The sequence below is a fragment of the Macaca thibetana genome, chromosome 1, assembly GCF_024542745.1.
Source record: "Macaca thibetana thibetana isolate TM-01 chromosome 1, ASM2454274v1, whole genome shotgun sequence".
Taxonomy (NCBI): domain Eukaryota; kingdom Metazoa; phylum Chordata; class Mammalia; order Primates; family Cercopithecidae; genus Macaca; species Macaca thibetana.
Window position 1 is genome coordinate 40,072,052 of NC_065578.1, and position 23,240 is coordinate 40,095,291.

The window sequence follows — 23,240 nt, forward strand, 5'->3', positions numbered from 1 at the left end:
TTATGGGTCTCTGTTTTTTCTGTAAAATGGGAGTAATGATGGTACGCACATCACATGATTAAGGGAGATAATGTATGTAAATAGTCTCTAGCAGTGCCTGGAAAATAGGGAAATGCTCAGATAATATCAGCTCTTCGCCTAGATGTGTATTACTACGTGACAGACCTCCCTAAAACTCAGTGGCTCCCAACAGCAGTGACTTCTCAACTCAGTATTCTATGGTTTGGCTCAGTGCATGGGTTTTGGCTGCACGTGGTGTAGTATCTGAGATCGTACACTCCTGCCTTCCTTTCAGCTGTGAGCTCAGCCCAGCAGGGATGTCAGGATGCTCTCTCCACCTAGTGGCTCATCATTCATTAATCCAGCCCAAGCTTCCTCACACAGGGCGGGCAGCTGGCTTCCAAAATGACAGGCCTACTGTGCAGGCACTTACCAGGCCTGCTGATACCACGTTGGCCAAAACAAGTCATGTGGCCAAGCCCCGACTCAGGGGGCAGGGGAACACACATGAGTGTGAAGACTGAGCATGCTGCATTGGGGCCACCCATGGACTAGTCCATCACAGCCCATTTATTCTTTGTAACCCACCCGACAAATACTAGATTTTCAGAAAGACCTTGTAAATTCTGTGGAAAATAAACAAAGTAACCTGAAGGAATGTAAAAGCAGTTTGACTTTATAAAGTACAAGTGACTCTGGTGGCCAGCATATGGTTTAGGGCTGGGTTTCATTCACCCTTTCCCTGAGAGGCTGCTTCACAGTGACCTGGGGGTGTGGCCCAGTTTGGTAGATGGCATGCCCTTGAGTGCTGGCTTCTGAGTCCTAGGAGGCACTGTCTTACCACCCGCCACCCCAGAGCTGCCTTTCTGGGCTCCCTGGATCCTTCACAGCCGAAGACCTCTGCCTCTCACTTAGGTTCCCAAATGGGTAAGTGCCTTGGTGATGAGCTTACACTTCAGTTGAGACTGGACCCTGGCCAGGAGAACAGTGCCCAGCATTCACATAGTAAAAGGAACTTGGTCCTTTGCCTTTTGGTCTTTAGTGGTTTTGCTTTGGTTAGATGGTAAGTTCAATGAAGAACAGAAAGGTTGAGTTGAAATCAGGTCATTTCTGACTGAGCTATTGAGTGAAACAGTTGAGTTGGGCATTGTATTAGCTGCTAAAGATGAAAGAAGTATTAGAAGAAATAGTACTTGTTCATCTTGGAGAGACAGAGTCTGAAACATTAAGACAATATAAAAACTTGGCCAGGCATAGTGGCTCAGGCCTGTAATCCCAGCACTTTGGGAGGCTGAGATGAGTTGATCACTTGAGGCCAGGAGTTCGAGACCAGCCTGGCCAACATGGAGAAACCCCATCTCTACTAAAAATACACAAATAAACCAGGTGTGGTGGTGTGCGCCTGTAGTCCCAGCTACTTGGGAGGCCAAGACATGAGAATCACTTGAATTCGGGAGGTGTAGGTTGCAGTGAGCCAAGATTGTGCCACTGTACTCCATCCTGGGTGACATAACGAGACTCTGTCTTAAAACACAAGCAAACAATAATAAGAACTGTCACAGGCTGGGTGCGGTGGCTCATGCCTGTAATCCCAGCACTTTGGGAGGCCAAGGCAGGCAGATCACCTGAGGTTGGGAGTTCGAGACCAGCCTGACCAACACGGAGAAACCCCGTCTCTATTAAAAATACAAAATTAACTGAGCATGGTGGCGCATGCCTGTAATCCCAGCTACTCGGGACGCCGAGACAAGAGAATTGCTTGAACCCGGGAGGCAGAGGTTTCAGTAAGCTGAGATCACACCATTGCACTCCAGCCTGGGCAACAAGTGTGAAATTCTGTCTCAAAAAAAAAAAAAAAAAAAAACTGACATAAAGATGCAGTATCTAATTAAAAATTACTAGGTTATGCCATTAGTTTTAATTTCCCCATTTTGTACTGATTGACTTTCCAGAAAGAGTTATACTTAATGGAAAAAAAATCAACTGTGTGTGGGCTGAGCATTTTATGTATTAAAAATGCTATTTATTGCCGGTCTGGTGGCTTGCACCTGTAATCCCAGTATTTTGGGAGGCCAACACAGGAGGATTGCTTCAGCCCAGCTGTTTGAGACTAGCCTGGGCAATATAGCCTTTGTCTCTCTAAAACACGAAAAAACATTAGCTGGATGTGGTAGTGTGCCCCTGTAGTTTGACCTTCTTGGGAGGCTGAGGCCGGCGGATTGCATGAACCTGGGAGTTCAAGGCTGCAGTGAGCTCTGATGGCACCACTGCCCTCCAGCCTGGACAACAGTGAGATCTCGTACGGGGATGAGGTCAGGGGGATGCTATCTTCAGTATTTATTATAATCAATGATCTTAAACTGAGGAGGGAAGTTGTGTTTAGAGCTTAGCAATGAAACTATTAATCACTTTTGTTTGTAACTGTTTTCATAAGTATTTTGGTATTTCAGATGCCAATTCTACAGAGTTTGACCCTACGACCAGTCATCCCGTGGTGAGTCAAGTGTTTGAACCTCCACAGGGCTTAGAAGGGTGTGGAGGGGGCGTTTATGAACATGATTGATGATTAGAGACAGGATGTGAGACCACTTGAGTCCATCCCAAAGAACCCTGAGATAGGAAAAAGTTTTCGTTTTCATTACGTAATTCCCCCCTAATCTTTCCAATTGACCACAGCAAGTTTTTAAGACAGATACCAGCCCAGGAAACTGGAGGGGATTCCTGATTAAAATTATTCTCCATCCCTCCTCCCCTCAACTCCTAGAACACGGTGTAGATACTAATATGAGAGCCTGCATGTGTGCTTACTGTGTGCTAACTGCTGCTCTCACTGCTTTCATCTGTCTATTACATATTAATTCATGGGATCCCCAGCCACAGTCCTGGGAGAACTGCTGAAATGGAGCACTGGTTGGCTTAACCGTATCCAAAGCTCTTCCGGGCTGGCGTACCTTGCGTTGGATTTCACGCCGAAGGCCTATGGCATTCTCAGCCCGCTGTACTGTTACGCACATGGAGGAGGGATGATGCCTTTATTCACCTTTGAATTCTCAGACCAGGGTGACAGGGATGTAAAGGAAAGGGCACTTATTTACGTTTTTCAGCATTCAGCAAATGTGGATGCGTACTATGTGCTGGGACTGCCCTTGTCACCGAGGACACTGTGCTAAATGGACACTGTGCTAAATGAGATGGACAAGGTTCTTGATCTCACGGCACTTAGATAGCATCACTGTGTGTTTGTTGACCTGAAATTGAACTTTGCAGATACTAAGGCCTCAGGAGTGGACCAGCAGATATTTTGCAGCATGGGGCTTTGGGGTCGGGAAGAGCAGGGCACAGAGAGCCTGGAGGTCAGAAGGTGCCTGGGAACGCTGGGCTGAGAGGTGGACTGGGCCATCAGTGTATGGCCCACCCGGTCCTCAGATGCTTGCTAAGCTGCAGGGTGCTAACTCTGCATCACTTGCCTTTGAGCAGTCATCGGGCTAGCTGGGATGATGACAGACATGTTATGACACATCCAGTCTGTGTCTGTGCTACTGTATCAGTCTTTCTGAGGATGTGATGTTTACCGTCCACAGTGCTGGGGCGGGACTAGCCCGAGGAGGGGCTGCTGTGGTCCTGTCTGCAGATCAGGAGGACAGGCTGAAGGACAGAGCCTCCACCCAACCGAGGTTACAAATGCCAACTGGGAGGCATTTTCTCCTGTGACAAAACGTCTCATAAGGAAAGCCTGGAGAATTAGAGCCTACTCACAAGCCTTTGCCACCCACTCAGCCAGGGAGGTTTCTCTCTAGCGGAAGCAGAGTTCTGTAGTTGGTGTCTGTTTTCTGAACATCTCCAGGTCGTAGACATGCCAGAACACAACCCAGGGCAGATGGGCGGAACCATGAGGCTGGGCAAGAGGAGAACCCTGTTCCAGACCAAGAACTCAGTCATGAGTAAGAGCTGCCTCGCGCTGGCCCAGCCTTTGGCTCTGCGCGCCCAGGACTTGTCTTAGGGTGGTGCCGTGGCTTCGAGGAGCAGGCTGGCTTTTTTTTGTTTCGTTCTTGCTTTTGAAGTTCTTTCTATCCTCTCTTATTCATACCCTTTTAGGATGCACTGTAATAGCCATAGAAGCAGTGTGGGTCTTAGAAACGCCACTGGCAGTGCAGTCAGACTCCTAGGCATGGGCGCCTCAACACAGTGAGGCAGTGAGGTTACATTCATCCTTAATTGGTTACTTTCCTGTTAAGACCAGCCATATAAATTGCTGATGTTTGGCAATTTTTGTCACACAAAAATGGCAATTTCATATGATTCAGCCTAAGTAGATTCTGTTCTAATAATGCCGTTTCATGCATCCTGATTTGCTTTCCAAGGCAGTTTTCTAGCAGCAGAGTGCCGATGCTTTGCACTCACGTGCTTGAAGGTGGTGGTGAGAGTCTTGTTTCTGTTACGGCTTTCTTTAGTGTTGTCAGAAAGAGTCAGAAGCCCAAGAATTAGTGTAAACTGTGCTGTTAAGAGCAGGTGACCTTAGCAGATTCATAGAAATAGCCCTCAAAAGACTTGGCTGTGTAGATGCTGAAAAGTAAAGTGGGAAGGAGGATGTCTTTGTGAATGCATCATCCTGTGAGATAAAGTTCTCTACATGCAGCCCGTTTGTTTTGCCAGGGAAACTCTATGGAGACGCAGACTACCTGGAAGAGAGGCACCGGCACCGATTTGAGGTGAGGATTCCAGCTTGCTCCTGGTACTCTGGAAAGACCGTGAGCTGAGAGACCAGCAGAATTATTGTTCATGCCTCAACAGGTGAATCCAGTCTGGAAAAAGTGTTTGGAAGAACAAGGCTTGAAGTTTGTTGGCCAAGATGTCGAAGGAGAGAGAATGGAAATTGTGGAGTTAGAAGGTGATTATTCGGGCAGTTTTATTTAATGGAAAACTTAGTAATCTTGGCATATGGGAAAATACAAAAATGTTATCTTGTTGCTCCTGACCTAACAGAATTAGGAAGCAGCACTGTCTCATGAGGGAAGGGGTCTTGATAAACATGGGGTCTGGATCCTGGAAAGTTCTTTCTGGTACATGGCCTTACTCAGGGAACCATTTAACTTCTGGCTGCAGTTTCTCCTTCTCCAAAATGCTTGGAGTTGGTACTAAAGCTGCTTTAGCCCTCTCCTGAACCGCAAGACCTCAGTCTACAGAAGTCCCGGGAGCCAGGGTCTGGGATGGGACTCTGGACAGGAGGCCTTCAGCCAGGAGGGGACAGCACAAGCAGTGCTGGAGAAAGGGTGTCAGATCACTCATGCTTTGAGGTTACCTTTACCTAGATTGAAATGAGAAAGTCATTTTCAGATTATTTTAGGGCCTATGGAAACAGGAAACATTTAAGCAGATTTTGTTCTTTTGCACTTTGTGCATAACCTTCACAATGAAGCTGTTTCTTTTGAGTCTGTTTCAGATCATCCCTTTTTTGTTGGTGTTCAGTACCACCCTGAGTTCCTGTCCAGACCTATCAAGCCCTCCCCACCATACTTTGGCCTCCTCCTGGCCTCTGTGGGGCGGCTCTCGCATTACCTCCAGAAAGGCTGCAGGCTCTCACCCAGGTAGGTGCACTCTTTGCTTCAGTAATCCATTCGTCTTCTCTAGTCCTTTAGGTGGTCGCTGATTCATTACAGCAAAATGTCACAGTCAGTCATAAAAAAAAAAGCCACAGGCGCCTGGGGTGAAAGTTTCCTCTCCTTTTCCGGAGCTTTCTCACGGTGCTTCCCTGGCGTGTTGGCCAGGTCCCCTCTCTGCAGCATCTGAGCTCTGGTGGTACTGACCAGATCACACTTGGCGTAGGACCCTCTGGTCCATGTTAAGGGGAACTAGTTTTTCCCGGGAAGTAAGCCACAACCCGGGGAGGTTTATGTCCCATTGCCACCTTTATCCAGAACCAGTACTCAGAGTTGGTGGTAGGGTGTGTGACTGAATGTATATCTTTTGTAGCTAGAAGAAGGAAATCCTTCTGTAGTTTCATACTAAATATGTAGCAAACAGTCTTTCTAATTCCTGCCATGTGCAGACAAGTGTCCCTGTAGGAACTGTGGCTGTAAAAACAGGGACGTAAAGTGAGTTTTTGGTGGGAGATGATGCATCTGAATTCTACAGGGACACCTACAGTGACAGAAGTGGAAGCAGCTCCCCTGACTCTGAAATCACCGAACTGAAGTTTCCATCAATAAATCATGACTGATCTTGTAGTGTAAGTGCTATTTTAAAGTTTTAGTTTTTTTAAAAAAATGGTGATGGCACATTGTGATTGCAAGAATATCGTGGAAGTTGAGGGCTGAAAATTTTTATCTGTCAGGAATGATAGTGGTGAGGTCTTGAATATAATCCATAGGTTGAGAGAGAAAAGAAAGAAAGGAGTGAGGTCAGTGCGGGTATCAAATGGGCAGTCCTTCCTTCACATTGCCGTGCACCTCCCAGTCCTGCCCTGGGGATGACAGCTTGGGGAGCACGGTCACTGGGCAGTTGTCTCAATACTGATTACTACATTCTGGTGCCAGTCTGACCAGTTCTGGGGCCGGGGGTGGGGAGGGTCTGAATTCTTAGGCCCTATTGTTTGACGTAGCTAAAAATTTGGAGATCTTGAAGGAAGAGACAGATATGACAGTGTGGCACTTGTCATTTCTGCAGAGCCTCAGGTTTTCATCAGGAAGTACTTTAAAACTGACACTGCTTAGAGAACAGTTTTTTGTTGATTGCTGCTGCTTCTGGAATTCCTTCAAAGTTGGAACAATTGCCAAACAGACGTCAAATGTTTGCCTATTAAGTGACAAGACTTGTAGGTTCATGAAGTGCAGTAACTGTGGGCACTGCCACGAAACGTAAATGTCCTCTAGGATAACTGTGTGGACCGTGTTGGCAGAAGTACGCGTTCTGCTGGTGAGGTATCAAATGAGGAAGTGTCAGTTGGGAATCTGGGGTCTGGAAGGAGAACCAGGGGTATGGGTGTGGCCCCACCGCTCCTGCCCTAAGGCCTGGGCAGGGGGACCTCCCTGAATCCTGCACACAGTGTGTTCATCACCAGTGGGTCTCTGGTGCTGGGTCCATGCCGGTCTGATCTGCTGATCACAGCTGTTTCCCTCCTGCCTTGGTTGGTTGACCCCTGTCCTGGGATAGCCTAAATAGGTGGTGGGTAGCATGAGAAGTTAGTGACAGGAGGAGAGCCTGTGTGCTAGGTAAGCATTGAACACAGATGGACTCATGAACCCTCTGACCAGGGGGTTTGCTATAGGCTGTTTCACAGTCTAAGGAGCTGGTATAACAAGAATTGTTACCAGTAAAGGAGGCAGATATTTGGTCCGTTACATGGAATTCTGACTGCCTCGCAAGTAGAGAATTGCCCAGTAGTGACACTCTGATGAGGTGCTGTGGAGAAAGAATGCTTGCATTGGGTGGTTGTAGAAGTCGATGTGTGAGGTCTTGAAAATGTGATTCTGTAGGAATTATAAATGTAGTGTCTAATTATTCCTATTAGGCGCCTTCTACTGCTCTGCCATGAAAAACAGGCTTCGTTTCCCATGGCAGCTGACTAGAAATTCTAACTTTTCTACTTTAATGTACATCATATAATTCCCACTTTTTTTTTTTTTTTTTCTTTTAAACAGGATGATTCTTCAGGAGACCCTTCAGACTTGGGTAGAGTTTACAGCTCTGACTTTACACTCGGCTTTGGACACTTTCTTTAAATTATGTTTTTATTAAGATTATTTTATTATGCGGAAAGGTATTTGGGAAACTTGTCACTTGCATGTCCCATCATGTGTACTGGCTCCTCCGTGGTGTCTGCCTGTTGCGTGACACTCTCCTTGCAGTTCTTGAGTTGCGGCAGACATCGGGATGGGAACTGATGGTGGGTGGGGCTGCAGAGTGCCCCATCGGTCACCTGGTTTCTCAACTACCTCGCGTCATTGCAGATGCTAGCGCGTTGCCTGTCGCTTTCCCCTGGATGCCTAGACCGTTATAAAGTGTGCCACATGGACTTACTGAGCATGGAGAGAGGATTTTAGCTAGGATTTGAACACTTGGTGCTGGGAACCTCAGGGTGTTGCCTGCCACTAAGCCATGAAACCAGAGACAAAATCTCTATACTGCCCTGAGTTGGGGGGATTCTCAGTGCCAACTGTGGCTGGTCCTCGTCATCCAAAGGGACGGTCAGTTTGGTGTCACATGAAACACCAAGATGTCTGTCTCTGAAGCGTGATTTTAAAATCCCCATGCCTGTGGCTGCGCTTCCTGTTGCTAGGGCTGGGAAACACTCCTTGCATCAAGGGGTCACTTACAGAACAGAGTCTTTTGGGGAAACTTCCTCTAAAACCCTCTCATATATAGACAGCTTTGACTCGAGGGTACGTTTTTCTTCCAGGATGGTGTTACTGCAGTTGAAAGGGCAATATGAAGTTATTTTCTTAATGTGACCTAACGATAGGCACAGCTATGTGCTCCTATATTCTGGCCAGACTCAATGTGTACTCTAACTTAAGAAATAAATAAATAATGCAGAACAAGAGACATGCTTTGCTTCTCATTCTGTTTATGTCATTGGCCAGATGGGAAGCGTCTGAGCACGGAGCTGGTGTGCCTGTGTGCGGTCACCTGAATTGTCAGTGCCGGGTGCTCCTGCAGGTGAGCAGCCTTGAGTCAGCAGACGACCTGAGAATTTGTTTAAAAACTAAGAAATGAGGCTTTCTTTTTAATAGGAACCAGAATTTTTCATAAAGCTTCAAATACGGGTTCTCAGCATGTAGAGCGAGATGAAAAGGTGCATGGGTGCTGTTTATGCTGCTTCATGACTGAGAAAGGGGAGGGATAAGCATGGTTTAGGAAGGTGGTCGTCTCCTCTGCCAGGCACTGGATGTGGGTACCCCATATACACAGCCAGTGAGCCGCGGGCCAGACTATCTTCACCAGCAGAACTGCTTGTTATGGTACTTTGAATGAGGCTGATCGAGCATAATTCTAACCTCTTCTTCCACCTGGTGGTACCAGGAGATACTCTTCATTTTAAATTTTATTTATTTTTTGAGTTAGGGTCTCTGTTGCCCAGGCTGGAGTGCAGTGGCACAAGCACAGCTTGCTGCAGACCTCCTGGGCTCTTAAGATCCTCCCGCCTCAGCCTCCCAAGTAGCTGGGACTACAGGTTCACGTCACCATGCCCAGCTAATTAAATTTTTTATATATAGAGAGAGACAGGGTCTCGCTGTGTTGGCCAGGCTGGTCTTGAACTCCTGGCCTCAGGGCGATCCTCCCACAGTGCAGGGATTACAGGCATGAGCCACTGCACCTGGTCAGTAGTCCTTTTTTTTTTTTTTTTTTTTTTTTTGAGATGGAGTCTCGCACTGTTGCCTGGGCTGGAGTTCAGTGGCGTGATCTCGGCTCACTGCAAGCTCCACCTCCCAGGTTCAAGTGATTCTACTTGCCTCAGCCTCCCAAGTAACTGGGATTACAGTTGCCTGCCACTATGCCCGTCTAATTTTTTTGTATTTTTAGTAGAGATGGGGTTTCACTATGTTGGCCAGGCTGGTCTCGAACTCCTGTTGTGATCTGCTCGTCTCGGCCTTCCAAAGTGCTGGGATTACAGGTGTGAGCCACCGCATCTGGCCCTTTTTTTTTAAAAAACATTCCCCAAACTGAGGGTCTAACATGCCGATTGGTGACGTCGTGGCTCCCCACAATGGTTGGGTGTGTGGGTGGCGTGAAAAAGCCTCCCAGTAATTATGTTCCTGCCCCTACGTTTAAGATCACTTTGATCAGTTGTCAAGTGCTGGCCACAGATGTAAGGTTTCTGAGAAAAGAGATCCCAAATGACTCTCCAGGGCTTGCAAAGCCCAAGCAGCCCTGCCAGCCTGCCTGTGGCAGACAGGATAGGGCTGAAGCTGGATTTACAAGAGGGCAACCTGTATGCCCAGTGTTTACTGACCCGTCCCCAGAGGCTTCTCCCTGGTGGGGAGGAAAGCTGGTCACATTCCTCATTCCTTTCTTAATGTGACCTAACAATAGGCACAGCTATGCGTAACTTCCCTTCAGTAACTTCCTTCAGTCCAGGGGGTCTGGGCAGGTTCTTAGCAGTCCGGAGCAGCTGGGCTGAAGCCTGACTTCACCCTTCCTTTGTAGAAATCTGCTGTTTTTCCCCCCAAAAACATTTCCAAGGATTGTGGTGCCTGGACTAGTGTTTAGCAATGGTACCGGGACTGTGGAAGGTGCTCAGAAACGCCAGTCCTCCACCTTCTTGAGTAACACATTTGTATAGTTTTCAAGCAGCCTTGGTGACCTTGGGGCAGCTTGGGGGGTGAGCAGCAGGAGTCTGGGAACCTGCCACAGTATAGGTGTCCGTGATCACACTGGTCCCTAGAACCAGCATGAATGGCAGCCGAGGCAGGGGTTGTGTGCTCTTTGCTAAGTGGGAAAACCAGGTCTCAGAGCAGTTGTGATGGCCCAGGAGATGTCACCTGGCTGGTGAGCGGAGGGGCTGGGGGTTCCAAAGTTCTCATCCGTATCTGCTCTGTGGATATGGCCAGGGGTCTCAAGTTTTAGGAGATAACTGACGTGTGTTCTATGGAACACCGGTCCTGTGAAATGCCCTGTTCAACACGGTTTGGTGATTTTCTGGTGGCTCAGACCTCAAATTTAGGAGTATCCTTAATTGTCTCACCAGCAGGTATTTACTGGTTATCTACCACATGCCAGCCATACCCAAACCCCTGTCCCCCAGAGCAGGTATTTAGTGGGGGAAACACCAAATACAAGCTACAGAGTGTGGCAGTTCATAGATGGAGACCAAGGGTGGAAGTGAGCAGGGGAGTGGCAGTGCTGGGAGGTGGTGTCTTTAAAATAGGATGGGTGGGAAATTAAGCATGGACTTGAAGGTGGAGTCAAAGGAAACAGGCTAGCGCAGAGGCCCGAGGCAGGAGTGCAAATGAAACAAGTTGGTGGGCGTGGCTGAAGTGGCTTGCACAAGGGGCGGAAGACATTGAGGTGGGGTGGGCTAGGTCGTGGAGAACCATGCAGGCCATCGTTTGGGCTTTGCTCTTGAAGTGGAGATTTTGGAGGGCTGTGGGCATAGGCGCAGCATGAGTGTTATCAAACTGGCTTTACAGCCTCTGGCTTGGCTGGTGGAGACAGCAGGAGAAACCAGAGGCAGGAAGCCGCAGGAGTCGTCTGGTTTTGTTTGTTTTAAGCTAATGGTCTTACTGGACCAGAGGGGTCTTGGAAAGGAACTGAAACCCTTAGTGTGAGGTGCTGCTCTGTGCCACAGCTGGCATAGACACAGGGCACTGGCCTGATGGTGACAAAATGCCCCTGCCCCCGGCCATTGTCACTGTCTTATAGCACAGAGGCATAGCACTTTGCCCCACGGTCCCTGGTCTTTAAGACACAGCTGGACTGGAGTGTGAGGCTGGGCTCCCTGCCTTTCTGGTCTGTTCTCTGCCTCCTGGACAGAGGTGGGCTGGGCCTGGGACTCATGACCCTGCAGCATCTGACCGGCTGACCCAGTGTCCTAGAAAGAACCATTCTTGTCCCAGGTGCATGTAATTTATTAACGGAGCTTTGACAATCACAAGTTCCAGCAAGTCAGGGGTGGGGGCTGCAGGGTGGCCTCTTGCCCTGTAACCACAGTCACCAAATATGCCTCGCCATCTGTGAGGGGCTTTCCTGGAACGACAGATTCCCTTCTGGCACTGTCCAGCCAGCTGGAGTCACAGGCCTCAGCCTGGGCCAAATGAGCGTTTTAGGGAGAGGGACAATCCACGTTCTTTCTAAAAGAAAGGTCGTTTGGGGACAGGCCTGAGAGCAATTTCTTGGCTACACAGACTGGGGGCTGTCAGGGTTGAAGCCACATGGGCTCCTGTGTCATGTTGAAGGAGCCCCTGTCCGCCTCTCAGCAGCCTGCATGGGCTTTACTGGGTCGGCCTTAGGCTCAAACAGGAAATTCCTGGGTCTCAGGTGGAGAGCGCCGCGCCATCTTGCCTGTTCTCCAGGGCCCTCACAGGACACAGCAGGTGCAGGACATAGGCCCGTGCTGCTGCAGCTGCTGCTGGAGCTGCTCCTTCTCCATCGTCAGCACCTTCACCCTCTCTTCCAGCTTGCCCAGCTCCACCAGCCACCTCTGAGGGGACATGGGAAAAGCATGTGGCCAAGCCCACCTGGTCTTGGGCCTGTCCATCCTCCCCTCCACCTGAGGCTGAACTGAGGGAGGAAGGGAAAGCCCGGGAGCCTGGGAGCTTTCTCAGCTAGGGGGAAAGTCAGGCCCCTTGGCCTGCTGCCACCTTCAACCAGGAAGGTTGAAAGCTGCCGGCTGCCAACCCTGGAAGGGAGCCTCCTGCATGCTGGGCAGGCCATGTCCCTCCTCACTGTTGGCCCTCTTGTCCTCCATTCTCCGTTTCCCTCTTGAAAAAGCTCTTCCTTGGGACTGTGTCCTGCCCCCTCCACCCCTTTAGGGCCTCCCCTAAAATGCAGTGTATAGTTATTGGGGTTTTCTGGTGATGGCTCAACATTCTAATCTCCCTGCTGTCTCAGCCACTCACGATCGAGTGCGTTAACTGCCCAAGTAGAGGGTGAGGGGTTTCAGGCACCTCTGAAAAGGGGATACTGCATAGATTTTTTTTTTTTTTTGAGGTGTCTTGCTCTGTCGCTCACGCTGGAGTGCAGTGGTGCAATCTCGGCTCACTGCAATCTCTGCCCCCGGGATTCGATCGATTCTCCAGACTCAGCTTCCCGAGTATTTGGGACTACAGTTGCCTGCCACCATGCCCGGCTAAGTTTTACATTTTTAGTACAGATGAGGTTTCATCATATTGGCCAGGCTGGTCTCGAACTCCTGACCTTGTGATCTGTTCACCCCGTCCTCCCAAAGTGCTGGGATTACAGGCGTGAGCCACTGAGCCCAGCCACTGCATAGATTTTTAAAAAGAGAGGGCCTGGGCCTCTTCCCACCAGCTGCCTACCGAGTGGAATACGGAATGTGGTGTGATTTTAATCCAACCCCTTGGGTTAAACGGGGTGATGCAGGGCCCAGGGAACCATGGTGGCTTGCCCTGGGCTGCTCTGTGTGACTGAAGGGGCCTGGGGTCAGCTTCGCCCCACCCCACCCACTGGCCTCAGCTTCCGTACCTGCCTGCACCACTCCTGGATGGCGCTGGCGGACAACGGGCCCTGGATGCTCCCGTCGCGCCGCAGAAACACCTCCCCCTGGTCTGTCTGGTAGAGTTGTGGCTGGCTCTGGGCCTTGGGGGTGTGCACGGTCAGGCGGATCACCTTGGAAGGGGCAACAGCAGCTCTGGAGGCGCCACCCTTCACAGTCGGCAGCCGCCATCCTGCCAGGCCGCTCAGCATTGCTCACTGCTTCCTTAGGGCAGACCGGCAGGGCTGGCACAAGGGCCATTACCAGCCTCTTCTCCTGTGGCCCCCAGTCCCGTCCCTGCCCCAGCACTGCCTGGCAGGAGCGCAGGCCATCGTCTTATTGAGTGATGACAGATGACAGGCCTGGAGGCCCTCCTGTCCTGCAGGCTCACCTTGAGGGGGACACTGGTCTCCGAGGTGCTGATCACAGGGACGAAGGTCAGAGTGTAGGCATCGGGAAAGACCTGAGGCTTGAAGCCCTGCAGGATGGAGTCCACCAGCAGGCGTGCACGGTCCTCGTCACGGTGGCTGCAGCGGATGCCCCGCACCAGGCCGCTGTCCTCCACTCCCACGAGCAGGCTGCCGCCCTCGCTGTTGAGGAAGGCGCACACATAGCGCCGCACGTGGTGCTTGAAGGCCAGGCTCAGGTACTCACCGCTGCCCCGCTTGAACTCCATGTTGCGGGTCTCGCTGCCCAGGAAGGCACCCTGGAAGAGCTGGTCCTTGCCCACGATCTCGTGGTGCACAATGGCACTGTCGGAGCACACGCCACTGGGCCGGCCCTGGCAGCTCTGCAGCTGCCAGGCCTGGGGCCTATCAGGCAGCGTGTGTGTAGGCCAGGCGGGCAGCGGGACGCCAGAGCCTGGGTTGGGGCCGGGGCTCAGGCCACTGTCTTCCTCCTCCTCCTCCTAGGGTGGGAGTCAAGAATGAGTGTATGAGTGTAAGGGTCAAGCCAGAAAATGGGAGCCCTGACCTTGAGAAGGACTGCAAGAACCCCCCATCCGGCCCCTGCTGCGGCCTGACTCTCATGGGCATCCTGATGCTGCTCACCAGGCTGAGAGGCCTGGTTCTGCCCACCCTCCTGCAGCCGAGGCAGGAAACCCTGCTGGATCGAGGGTTCCTGTCAGCGCTCCTTTCCCTGCCGAGCTGGGCCCTTCCCAGGTGAGCTGTGGGATGCCTGGTGGGGAAGAAGAGATTTCTGCTTCCCAGGGCTGGGTGCTGGGACACGTGTGGGCCCATTTTTTCTTACTTGGGTTGCAGACAGGTCCCTGAGGCCCAGAGCCAGATCATTCCAGCAGGTATCTCAGCACCCTGTGACAGAGCTGCAGGACCCTGAATGGAGAGGGACTCCCAGGTACCCACCCACTTCCTGATTTCAAACCTTTGCCCACTACTTTCTGGGCTATTGACAAGTCCACCCTAATCTCCACTTCCTTCTGCGCCTCCGGAATCACCTTTCGTGGTTTGGGCTCTGCTCGAGGGCTCGGTGTGAGCCTCCTTGGGGCCACTTCCTAGTCTGGGCCTCCCCAGCCAGCCCCTCTCTGACCTCCCTGCTTCCAGGCTCACCCTTTCCTGTCAACCCTCCTTAGTGACACTAACTTCAAGGCAGATTGTTACTCCTCACAATCCTTTCATGAGCATGGGCTGGGGTGAGGAGACCAGGGCACCTCCCTACCAGCCCTGCAGCTCCCCAGAGAAGTTGAATTGATCAGTCTTAGAAACAGGATAAACGTCATACAAATGTGAAATTGAGTTGAAATGTAAGCCACAGAGCCTTTTAGTTCTGCAACAGTTTAAACACCATCATTTTCACACCAAAAAGAAACCAAAATCACCTGTCTCGTGGAGTGACCTACCCTAACGTCCCATGTCCCACCCAGTAAAGCCAGCGGTTCAGCCTTGCCTTGGATAGTCTTGGTGACCTGGCCCCTACCCTACCTTCTGGCCCAACTTCCTTCCTTAGCACCCCCTGCAGCCTTTAGTGGGAGCTCCAGGGCCACCAAATGGTTTGCCCTTCTGCAGACACCACAGTCCCTCTAAGCCCCCAGGTTCCTCTGCATATTCTGTGTCCCTGGCCTGGAATGTCCTCCCCCACAAGTTCCTGTCCAACGCCCTAATTCCCAGCCTGGATTTCACTTGCCCTGTGAATCTGTCCCCAGAGAGCAGGGCAAACCTTCCTGTGTCCTCTCACAGCTCTGAGCGCAGCCACCTTGCAGCTCTGTGGGTGGCTGTCCGGCTCTGGCCACAGATGCAGGGCTCCTTGGGGCCTGGCTGGGCCTCTCATCCCTGCCTTAACTCCTGGCACCGAGGGGGTGTTCATGATTGTTAATTGAACAAATGACTTGGGCCAAGGGGAAAATTAGGGCCCCTGTGTCTTCTAGGGTCTCCCAGGCCCAGAGGCTGGAATGTAAAAGGACCCAAGGAGGAGGCCCCCTCGTGGCCTTTCTTCACACAAGCATCAGGCTTGAGGCAAACTCAGTGTCTTTTCCAGAGAAAGCTGGCAGTACCAGTGACAAGCCATGGTCATTTGAGTAGCAGCCCCCAAGTTTGCAGATTTGTCCCTGCTTCCCCAGAGACACCCCTCCGTCCCCACTCTGCAGGCCACTCCCACCCAGTCTCTCTCCCTTGGGGTGAGGCTTTGGAGCTTGCTTGGGAGAAGTCCCACTTACCTCTCTGTGGCTGAAGGGCCCTTGGGCCTCACTCAATAGCAGCTCCTTCCCACGGGCTGCCAGCTCCTTGAGGATTAGGTGCTCCTCCAGGGCCGTCTGCAGGCGCCAGGGGAGGGAGGCGAGGGTGTCCCTGCGGACAGTCACCTGCACCAGCGCATAGGCCTTCCGCGGCCGCCTCACCACCTCGATGTGCTCCCGCGCCACCGGCATCTCCAGCCGCTCCAGGGTGTCTCGCAGCAGGCAGGCGAGCACCGGCACTGAGAACTGGGGGTTCAGATGGCCCACATAGAGAGTGTGCGCCGAGGGAGCCTCCTCGAGGTCAGAGTACTCGGTCAGGGACTGCTCTGTGGGGAGCTCTGGCAGGGACTCCTCACCCCAGGACTCCGTGAAGGGCTCTGACACCTGTGTTTGCACCGATCTCTTCATGGGGGTCATGGGAAGGCTCTCCCTGGGAAGGGGTTCCAGGATTCCTCACTGCTGGCTGCTTCTCCCAGGGTCTGTGTTTTCAGTGTGGCTTAAGGGCTCCCAGAGGACTCAGGGAGTGTCCCGGCTCCTGGGAGGCACAAAGATTGGCAGAGGCTGGGCAGGGCCAGAGAGAGGGAGGGCAGAGGGCAAGCAGGAAAGGGCCTGCCACCCACCTGAGGCCTAGGATGGGAAAGCGGAGTCAGATGGACTGAGCAAGACACAGGGCCTGTGGGAAGACAGGGGATCTGCCCAAAGAGTGGCAGAAGGGACCGGCACTCAGGTCTCTGAGAGCTCCACGATTTCAGTGGCCCCAGGGGTCCTGTCTTCCTTCCCCAACCCACTGGCTAGGGGCCTCCTAGGTACCCTCAGGGTTTCCTGCCTACCGGAAGGTCACTCCTGCCTCCAGGCAACAGAGAAACCCTTTAAAAAGGGCCTCCTGGAGAAGAGGCCTTAACCCAGGACTCTAAGGACTGGCTGGTGGCCCCACTGCAGCTTCTCTGCCTGCTCCAAAACCCAATGTGAGACCATCGGGGGCTCTGAAACTAGGCAGCGCTGGGGCAGAGGCTTTTAGAGCAGACGATCTCATGCTTTTTGGCACACTGATGAAAGCTATGGCCTCTCAGAAAAATGGCCTTTACATATAAACACTTAACTTAAGGGGGCTCCTAGACCGTAAGAACTCCTAGTCTAGAATGAGTCCTCCATTTTTGGTCCAGAGAGCAGAGGTCAAGAGGAGCAGAACGAGGGTTAGAGTTGGGGCCCTGGCGCTCCCCACCCCAAGTCCAGGGAGCCTCTCTCCTGAGCTGTGCACATATGTGCACACACCAGCCCCTCTACTGCTCCCCACACACCCAGCCTGCATCTTCTCAGATGGAATCCTTGAGGCTGTCGGCCTGGCGGCATTCAGGTCAAACAGGAAGAGGAGGAGAGGAGAGGCCTATGACCTTCATGTCCTGGTGGCTCCTGTGGGAGCATGGGAGGTGCCTGCCCTGAGCTCCCATAGCCCCCCGACCCCGGCCGGTAGCTCTCAGGGCACTTGGAGGCCTGGCACAGGGACAGCCAGAACCAGGCTTATAGGAAGTGGGCGGGGCCTGCACAGCTACCTTTGTGATCTCATGAGGCTCAACAATGCCTTCTTGGCCAGACACAGGCAGGCCGGGTGTGGGAAATCCAACAGGAAAACTCAGCTCCCTGTGGGCCCCGCCACACACTGGAAGCAGACCCAGTGGCCCACCCACCATGCAGTTTGGCTGTGGGACTCCCTTCCCCTGACAGCTTCCAGAATTCGAGAGCTGAAGACACTTCCCCCGCTCTGTGATGTCTCTGCAGGCCCCAGTTCCCATGCAGGTCATCTGTTGCCACCTCTTTCAGCGCTGCTGCCTAAAGCCTCCACCTCCCTCTTCAGTCACCAGTCCCAGGCTCTACTGAGTGCCGACAGGGCCCTGCTGCTCCCAAGATGGAGCAGGAGGCACATGGTGGGCTCCAGGGTTCCCCTGAGGCCAGGCCCTTCTCTGTGCTGGAAGCAGGCTGCTGTCCAGAAGAGCCCTGAAAAACAGGTCAGGCACAGCTATCTCTTTGGAAAGATGAGGTTGTTACCTGCTGTTTGAGAAACCAAGACATGGGGGACACACCAGCCTTTATCAGCACAGGACTGACCAGTGCTCATCATTCTGCAGAAGGCCAGCAGCACTTGCCCACACTGCTTCTGGAAGCCCCGACTGGGGGCAGTAAGGACGGGGCCAGAGTTAGATGCTTCAACTAAGGAAGCTGTTTGACAGCATAGAGAAGTTGCCTTCCTTGCAAGCAGCCTTTCTGAAGATGTTACCAAATGTTTGTTTCCTAGGCAGTAGTTTGGGTAGGGCACTCAAGAAGAGAGGCTATGGTGTGCAGGGAAGAGAGGGGCACAGGCCTCAACTGGTGGCAGTGCGAGGCTCTGGGGGGAGTGCGTTCGGTGCCCTCTCCTTGCCTGCCCAGGCAGCAGCCAGGTTGGACTCGGCTCTGTGTCCACAGCTCTTAGGGTTAGAGAATGAAGGCTCCAAGCTCCCCCTGCCTCACCCCCTCTCCCTCAAGCCTTTCTTGCCTCTGTCATCCATGAGGTGCCCTCACAGCAACTGAGGCTATAGCTGTTTTGAGATGGCCAACTCAAGTCGTGTTGAACTGTGCAGACACAGCTGGCCAGGAGAAGCACCTTGACAGACGAAACACCCGAACAGGACCAGAGGCGTTCTCCCTACTTACCTAGAGGCCTTGCTATTGGGTGGCTGATCTGTATGACATTTCCCAAATTGACTTCAGTGCAGAAACTTTCCCCACTCTTCCTGGCAGTCTCTTGAAGCCACTGCATCACGTATTTCTCTGGTGCCTTTAACAGCCTTCTGTGAGCTGAATATCAGTTCTACTTCGTTTTGGAGATGGGGGTAAAAATTGTCTTACATGGTAAGCACTAAATACATTTATGAACCATCTTTTAAATACATAAATATAAGATAACGGTTATTTACGGTGTCTCTGGCTCTCTAGTATTGGGTCATAGTATTAGAAAGTATAGGTCCTCTGCAGGCAGCTCGGGGTGGTGGGTTCCGAGTTGGGGGATAAGCAACCCCGCTAACCCTCTTGCTGGACGTCTGTGACCTCACTGACAAACCTCATCTTGAACTGAAGGAAAAAACCCTAGAATTTAAGCCTCTTTATGAATGTGAGGTGGGGCCCAAAGATGAGGGGCAGAGAGCTGAGCTGCTGTGGATGGCCTCTTTTCATGTTATCTGGACAGTGTCCACTGGGTGGCCCACATGGCCACAATCCCTGAACCCACAGCAGGGATGCCATCCCCTCTTCACAGCTCCCACGTCACAGTCTGTGCTGTTTGCCCAGGAAGGTTAGTCAAGGGGCAGAGGGATAGGGAAGAGGAATAAGCCCAGGCAGGTGCAGGAGAGAACAATGATGATCAAGAAGAGTGAACTCTGGGGAGGGGAGTTACAGACACAGCTTTCCAGGTCCTGGGACCCACATCACTCCAGCCTCCCTTGGTCTCAAGCCCTCCCCTGGTGTGCTGCCTTCAGCCTGAGGATCTCCACCTGGCTTCTGACAGGGCCCAGCTCCAGCTGCTGCAGAGTATCTCTGACTTGAATGGCTCCATCCTAGTGTCTGTGCCCTGGGTACTGTGGGCTGCCAGCCTCTGTGGGCACCTGCAGTCGCTTTGGCACTGCACAGAGCCACAGTTCTGATGCTCGGCTGTGACTGCCCCTGGGCTGGAGGCTGGAAGCTGTGGTGCTGCCCTGACGGACTGTGGTGGCAAGACCATGTCCAGTGACTCAGGGTACTTAGGTAAAGAGGCTGCAAAAAGCTGAGGGCTCCTGAGGGAAGAAGTGTCGGGACCCTTTTCTCAAGGTTTCCCACACTTTTCGTTTTGGTGGTAAAGAAGGAGGGATTCACCTTCAGGCTCTTCCCAACGAGGGAGTATAGCACCAGTGTGAGGGCAGGAACAGTGTGTCCATTTGGCCCACCAGTGCTACACCTCAGGGATCGATCTTAGGGAGTCCCACAAGACCCTCACAAAGAGTGTCTGGACAATGCGGTCCACGGCCAGGAGGCAGGGAGGAGCCATGGCTGGGGAGGGCAGAGTGTTCCAGAAAAATGCCCTGCCCTCCCATTGATTCGGCCTTAGGTGGGGCCTAGATCTCTGTTACCTCCCCAAGTGTTTGGTGTTTCCCTCCTGAGCTCAGCAAAGTCAGTATCATCTCCCTGTCCGAGCATTGAGGGTGAGCACGTGAAGCTGGTGCCACGAGACCTCTGTCACCTGTGCCTTTCCACTTGGTGGGCTACTGGACTGCTGGGGTTCATGGAACGGTCTCTCCAACACTGCAGCATGTGTGCGCTGGGTCTGAGGCCAGTGTGAGTGCTGCTAATGATTCTGGGTCACTATTAGAAAGCCTGGCTTTTGAAACAATTTCCAAAGTTGAGGGGTTTTTTTTTTTCCTTCTTAAATAACATTTAGTTTTGACCCCAGAGGTTATGGCAGTGTGAATAATCCTCTCCCTTCCTGCAGAACCTGACATCTGGTTACCTTTCTAGTTTTGTCTGGAAACCAGATAAAAGTATGTCAGCTGTTTCAGTGCAGCACTACTTATGGTAAACATGATTCCTAATTGTAAATTATCTGCACTTGGAGTTTTCTGTGTGAACTATAAACACTTGTTAAAAAGCCATAATGTTGGGCTTCCTATGTGTAATGACTCAGTTGGGTATGTGGCTTATGGGGTCCCTGAAAGCTGTGCCTCTTGAGTTGTTCAAAGAGATATGAGCTCCTTTGGGGAATGATGCCTCTAAGCCACAGTGAACCAACCCCCTTCTCCCTCATGTGTCTCATTCCTTTGTACCTGAGCTGTCACCTGGGCAACCAAGGAGAGTAACTCCCATGACCGATAGATGACTGGAGGCTCTGCTAGGACTGCCCTCCTCCCCTGAAGAGGGCTGCTTCCTGCTGCCCTGCAGCCAGGCCATTTCCTGTCTGACAGCCTTCAAAGTAAATGCCACGCCCAGCGTAGCCTGCAGGGATCTTGAGTCTGAATGGTTGCTGGATCTGAGACAAAGGCCCACGGGAGGGAGTTGCAGGCAGTAGGACGTGTTGTACCCCTTAACAGCTATGGAATTAACCTCTGTAAGCACCTGTGAGATGGGGAAACAGTAGTTACACTATAGGACTGTTCTGAGTTTTCAATGGGATACTGTACAAAAACAACTCAGCACAGTGAGTTCTCAAAACAGTGCTCAGTAGGAAGTTATATACTCTTGACGAAAAGAGGGTAAGGTGGGGTGGGTGCCCAGCTTTGCAGCATGTCTGGCCTGCCTACATATGCCAGTGTCACCTTCAGTCCCTGTGTCTTGAGGCTCACATCTAGAAGTTTGTTGTTAGGGTTCAGCAAGGTACTTATTGGGAATACCCTGAATGAATAGCACAGTCTACAAGATCCCAGTGTTGGCTGGGTGTGGTGGCTCAGGCCTGTAATCCCAGCACTTTGCAAAGCCAAGGCAGGCGGATCACTTGAGGTCAGGAGTTCGAGACCAGCCTGGCCAACATGGTGAAACTCTACTAAAAATACAAAAAATTAGCTGGGCGTGGTGGCGGGCTCCTGTAGTCCCAGCTACTTGGGAGGCTGAGGCAGGAGAATCGCTTGAACTCGGGAGGCGGAGGTTGCAGGGAGCCAAGATCGTGCCACTGCACTCCAGCCTCAGCGACAGAGTGACACTGTCTTAAAAAAAAAAAAAAAAAAAAAAGGCCGGGCGTGGTGGCTCAAGCCTGTAATCCCAGCACTTTGGGAGGCCGAGACGGGCGGAACACCAGATCAGGAGATTGAGACCATGCTGGATAACATGGTGAAACCCCGTCTCTACTAAAAAATACAAAATCTAGCCGGGCGAGGTGGTGGGCACCTGTAGTCCCAGCTACTCGGGAGGCTGAGGCAGGAGAATGGCGTGAACCTGGGAGGCGGAGCTTGCAGTGAGCTGAGATCCGGCCACTGCACTCCAGCCTGGGCGACGGAGCGAGACTCAAAAAAAGGCTGGACGCGGTGGCTCACAGCTGTCATCCCAGCACTTTGGAAGGCCGAGGCGGGCGGATCACGAGGTCAGGCGATTGAGACCATCCTGGCTAACACAGTGAAACCCCGTCTCTACTAAAAACACAAAAAATTAGCCGGGCATGGTGGCGGGTGCCTGTAGTCCCAGCTACTCGGGAGGCTGAGGCAGGAGAATGGCATGAACCCGGGAGGCAGAGCTTGCAGTGAGCCGAGATCGCGCCACTGCACTCCAGCCTGGGAGACAGCGAGACTCCATCTCAGACAAAAAAAGAAAAGAAAAGAAAATCCCAGTGTCAAGGAGTTGGTAGAAAATGAGGGCCTCAACTTGTTCGGCTGCCTTGACCCTGGCTGTTTTACAGTGACCATGGTTAGAACCTCACAGTGGCCAAATAGAAAAGATACTGTAAGTTAGTTATGATATTGGAACTTGTCACTGGTGAAAGCTGGAAGGGCCTTCACAAGTCTCCTCATGCAAATACCTCATAGCCAGATGGGCCCAGAGAAAGGAAATGACCCACCCAAAGCTTCCTGGCACATAGGTGGGCTGGCTAGAACCTCAGTCTTACAGTCAAATGCCTGCTTTGGCACTTCCTGCCTGTGTGACCTGAACTTGTTTCCTTATCCATAAAATGGGTTTGTTGCGAAGAGTGAGAGAGATAGTTCTAATTCATGTAAGCAGCTCGTGTGGCACACAGTGATATAAAAGTGTTGGTTATTGTAATTATCAGGTTATACTGCACTGACCTGCTGCCCCCCTATGCCTTCTCTTCCTCCTGCAAACCCTGTACTCCAATTATAAACACAACGTGTGGCCCTGGAGTTGTGTGCCTGGCCCCTGGTCAGCACAAGCGGTACAGTGCAGGCCTGACCTGGCTGGACTGGCCTGCATCTTTCCCTACCCTATATGGGTGAGGACATGCCCAGCCACTGAGGCTTGTAGGAGTTGCTGACCTAAGATTGCTCCTTCCTGCTGTGGCTTTGCATAGCTGCTGTGCTTACTACTGTCTAGCTGCACACAGCAAAGCCCTTTGAGGGTGGAGACTGGATTCACATACTAACCTTCCAAGGGGCCTATGTGATGCTGGGGCTCTGGTAGGCATGTGGAAGACCACCTGTTCTTTAGGGACTGCTGGAATTAGAAGGACACTTAGGAATCATTTTGTCTAAGCTCTATTTATTTGAGATGGGGTCTCAAATTGTCACCTAGGCTGGAGTACAGTGGTGTGAATACGGCTCACTGCAGCCTTGATCTCCTAGGCTCATCCCCTCACCTCGGCTCCCCAAGCAGCTGGGACTACAGGTATGCGCCACCACGGCAGGCTAATTTTTGTGTTTTTGTAGAGCTGGGGTTTCACCATGTTGCCCAGGCTGGTCTCAAACT

At 51.9% G+C, this 23,240-nt stretch overlaps 2 protein-coding genes across 12 annotated transcripts in view; one reads left to right on the forward strand and one right to left on the reverse strand.

Annotated features, from left to right (window-relative positions):
• Nucleotides 1–8,539, forward strand: part of CTPS1 (CTP synthase 1) — a 32,936-nt gene extending 24,397 nt beyond the window's left edge. For all 3 annotated transcript variants that reach the window (XM_050798772.1, XM_050798763.1, XM_050798753.1), the window contains exons 13-19: nt 2,451–2,494; nt 3,845–3,941; nt 4,654–4,709; nt 4,792–4,888; nt 5,441–5,585; nt 6,133–6,226; nt 7,638–8,539. In XM_050798772.1, the coding sequence (XP_050654729.1) occupies nt 2,451–2,494; nt 3,845–3,941; nt 4,654–4,709; nt 4,792–4,888; nt 5,441–5,585; nt 6,133–6,217 (524 nt within the window). In that variant the 3' untranslated portion in view covers nt 6,218–6,226; nt 7,638–8,539. The remainder of the gene's footprint in view (nt 1–2,450; nt 2,495–3,844; nt 3,942–4,653; nt 4,710–4,791; nt 4,889–5,440; nt 5,586–6,132; nt 6,227–7,637) is intronic.
• Nucleotides 8,540–11,548: 3,009 nt separating this feature from the next.
• On the reverse strand, nt 11,549–21,412 carry SLFNL1 (schlafen like 1). Of its 9 annotated transcripts, none has more exons than XM_050799671.1 (7): nt 17,135–21,412; nt 16,457–16,463; nt 16,193–16,371; nt 15,819–16,082; nt 13,542–14,057; nt 13,141–13,284; nt 11,549–12,136 (listed from the first exon to the last, which is right to left on the reverse strand). In XM_050799671.1, the coding sequence occupies exons 4-7, from the start codon at nt 16,026–16,028 to the stop codon at nt 12,014–12,016; spliced, it is 993 nt and encodes a 330-aa protein (XP_050655628.1). In that variant the 5' UTR covers nt 16,029–16,082; nt 16,193–16,371; nt 16,457–16,463; nt 17,135–21,412; the 3' UTR covers nt 11,549–12,013. The 9 variants fall into 9 exon arrangements, with proteins under 9 accessions (XP_050655628.1, XP_050655625.1, XP_050655608.1 ...); XM_050799668.1 differs by having other exon boundaries at nt 16,457–16,528; XM_050799651.1 differs by having other exon boundaries at nt 11,549–11,682; nt 11,998–12,136; nt 15,819–16,371; nt 16,457–16,528.
• Nucleotides 21,413–23,240: the final 1,828 nt, after the last annotated feature.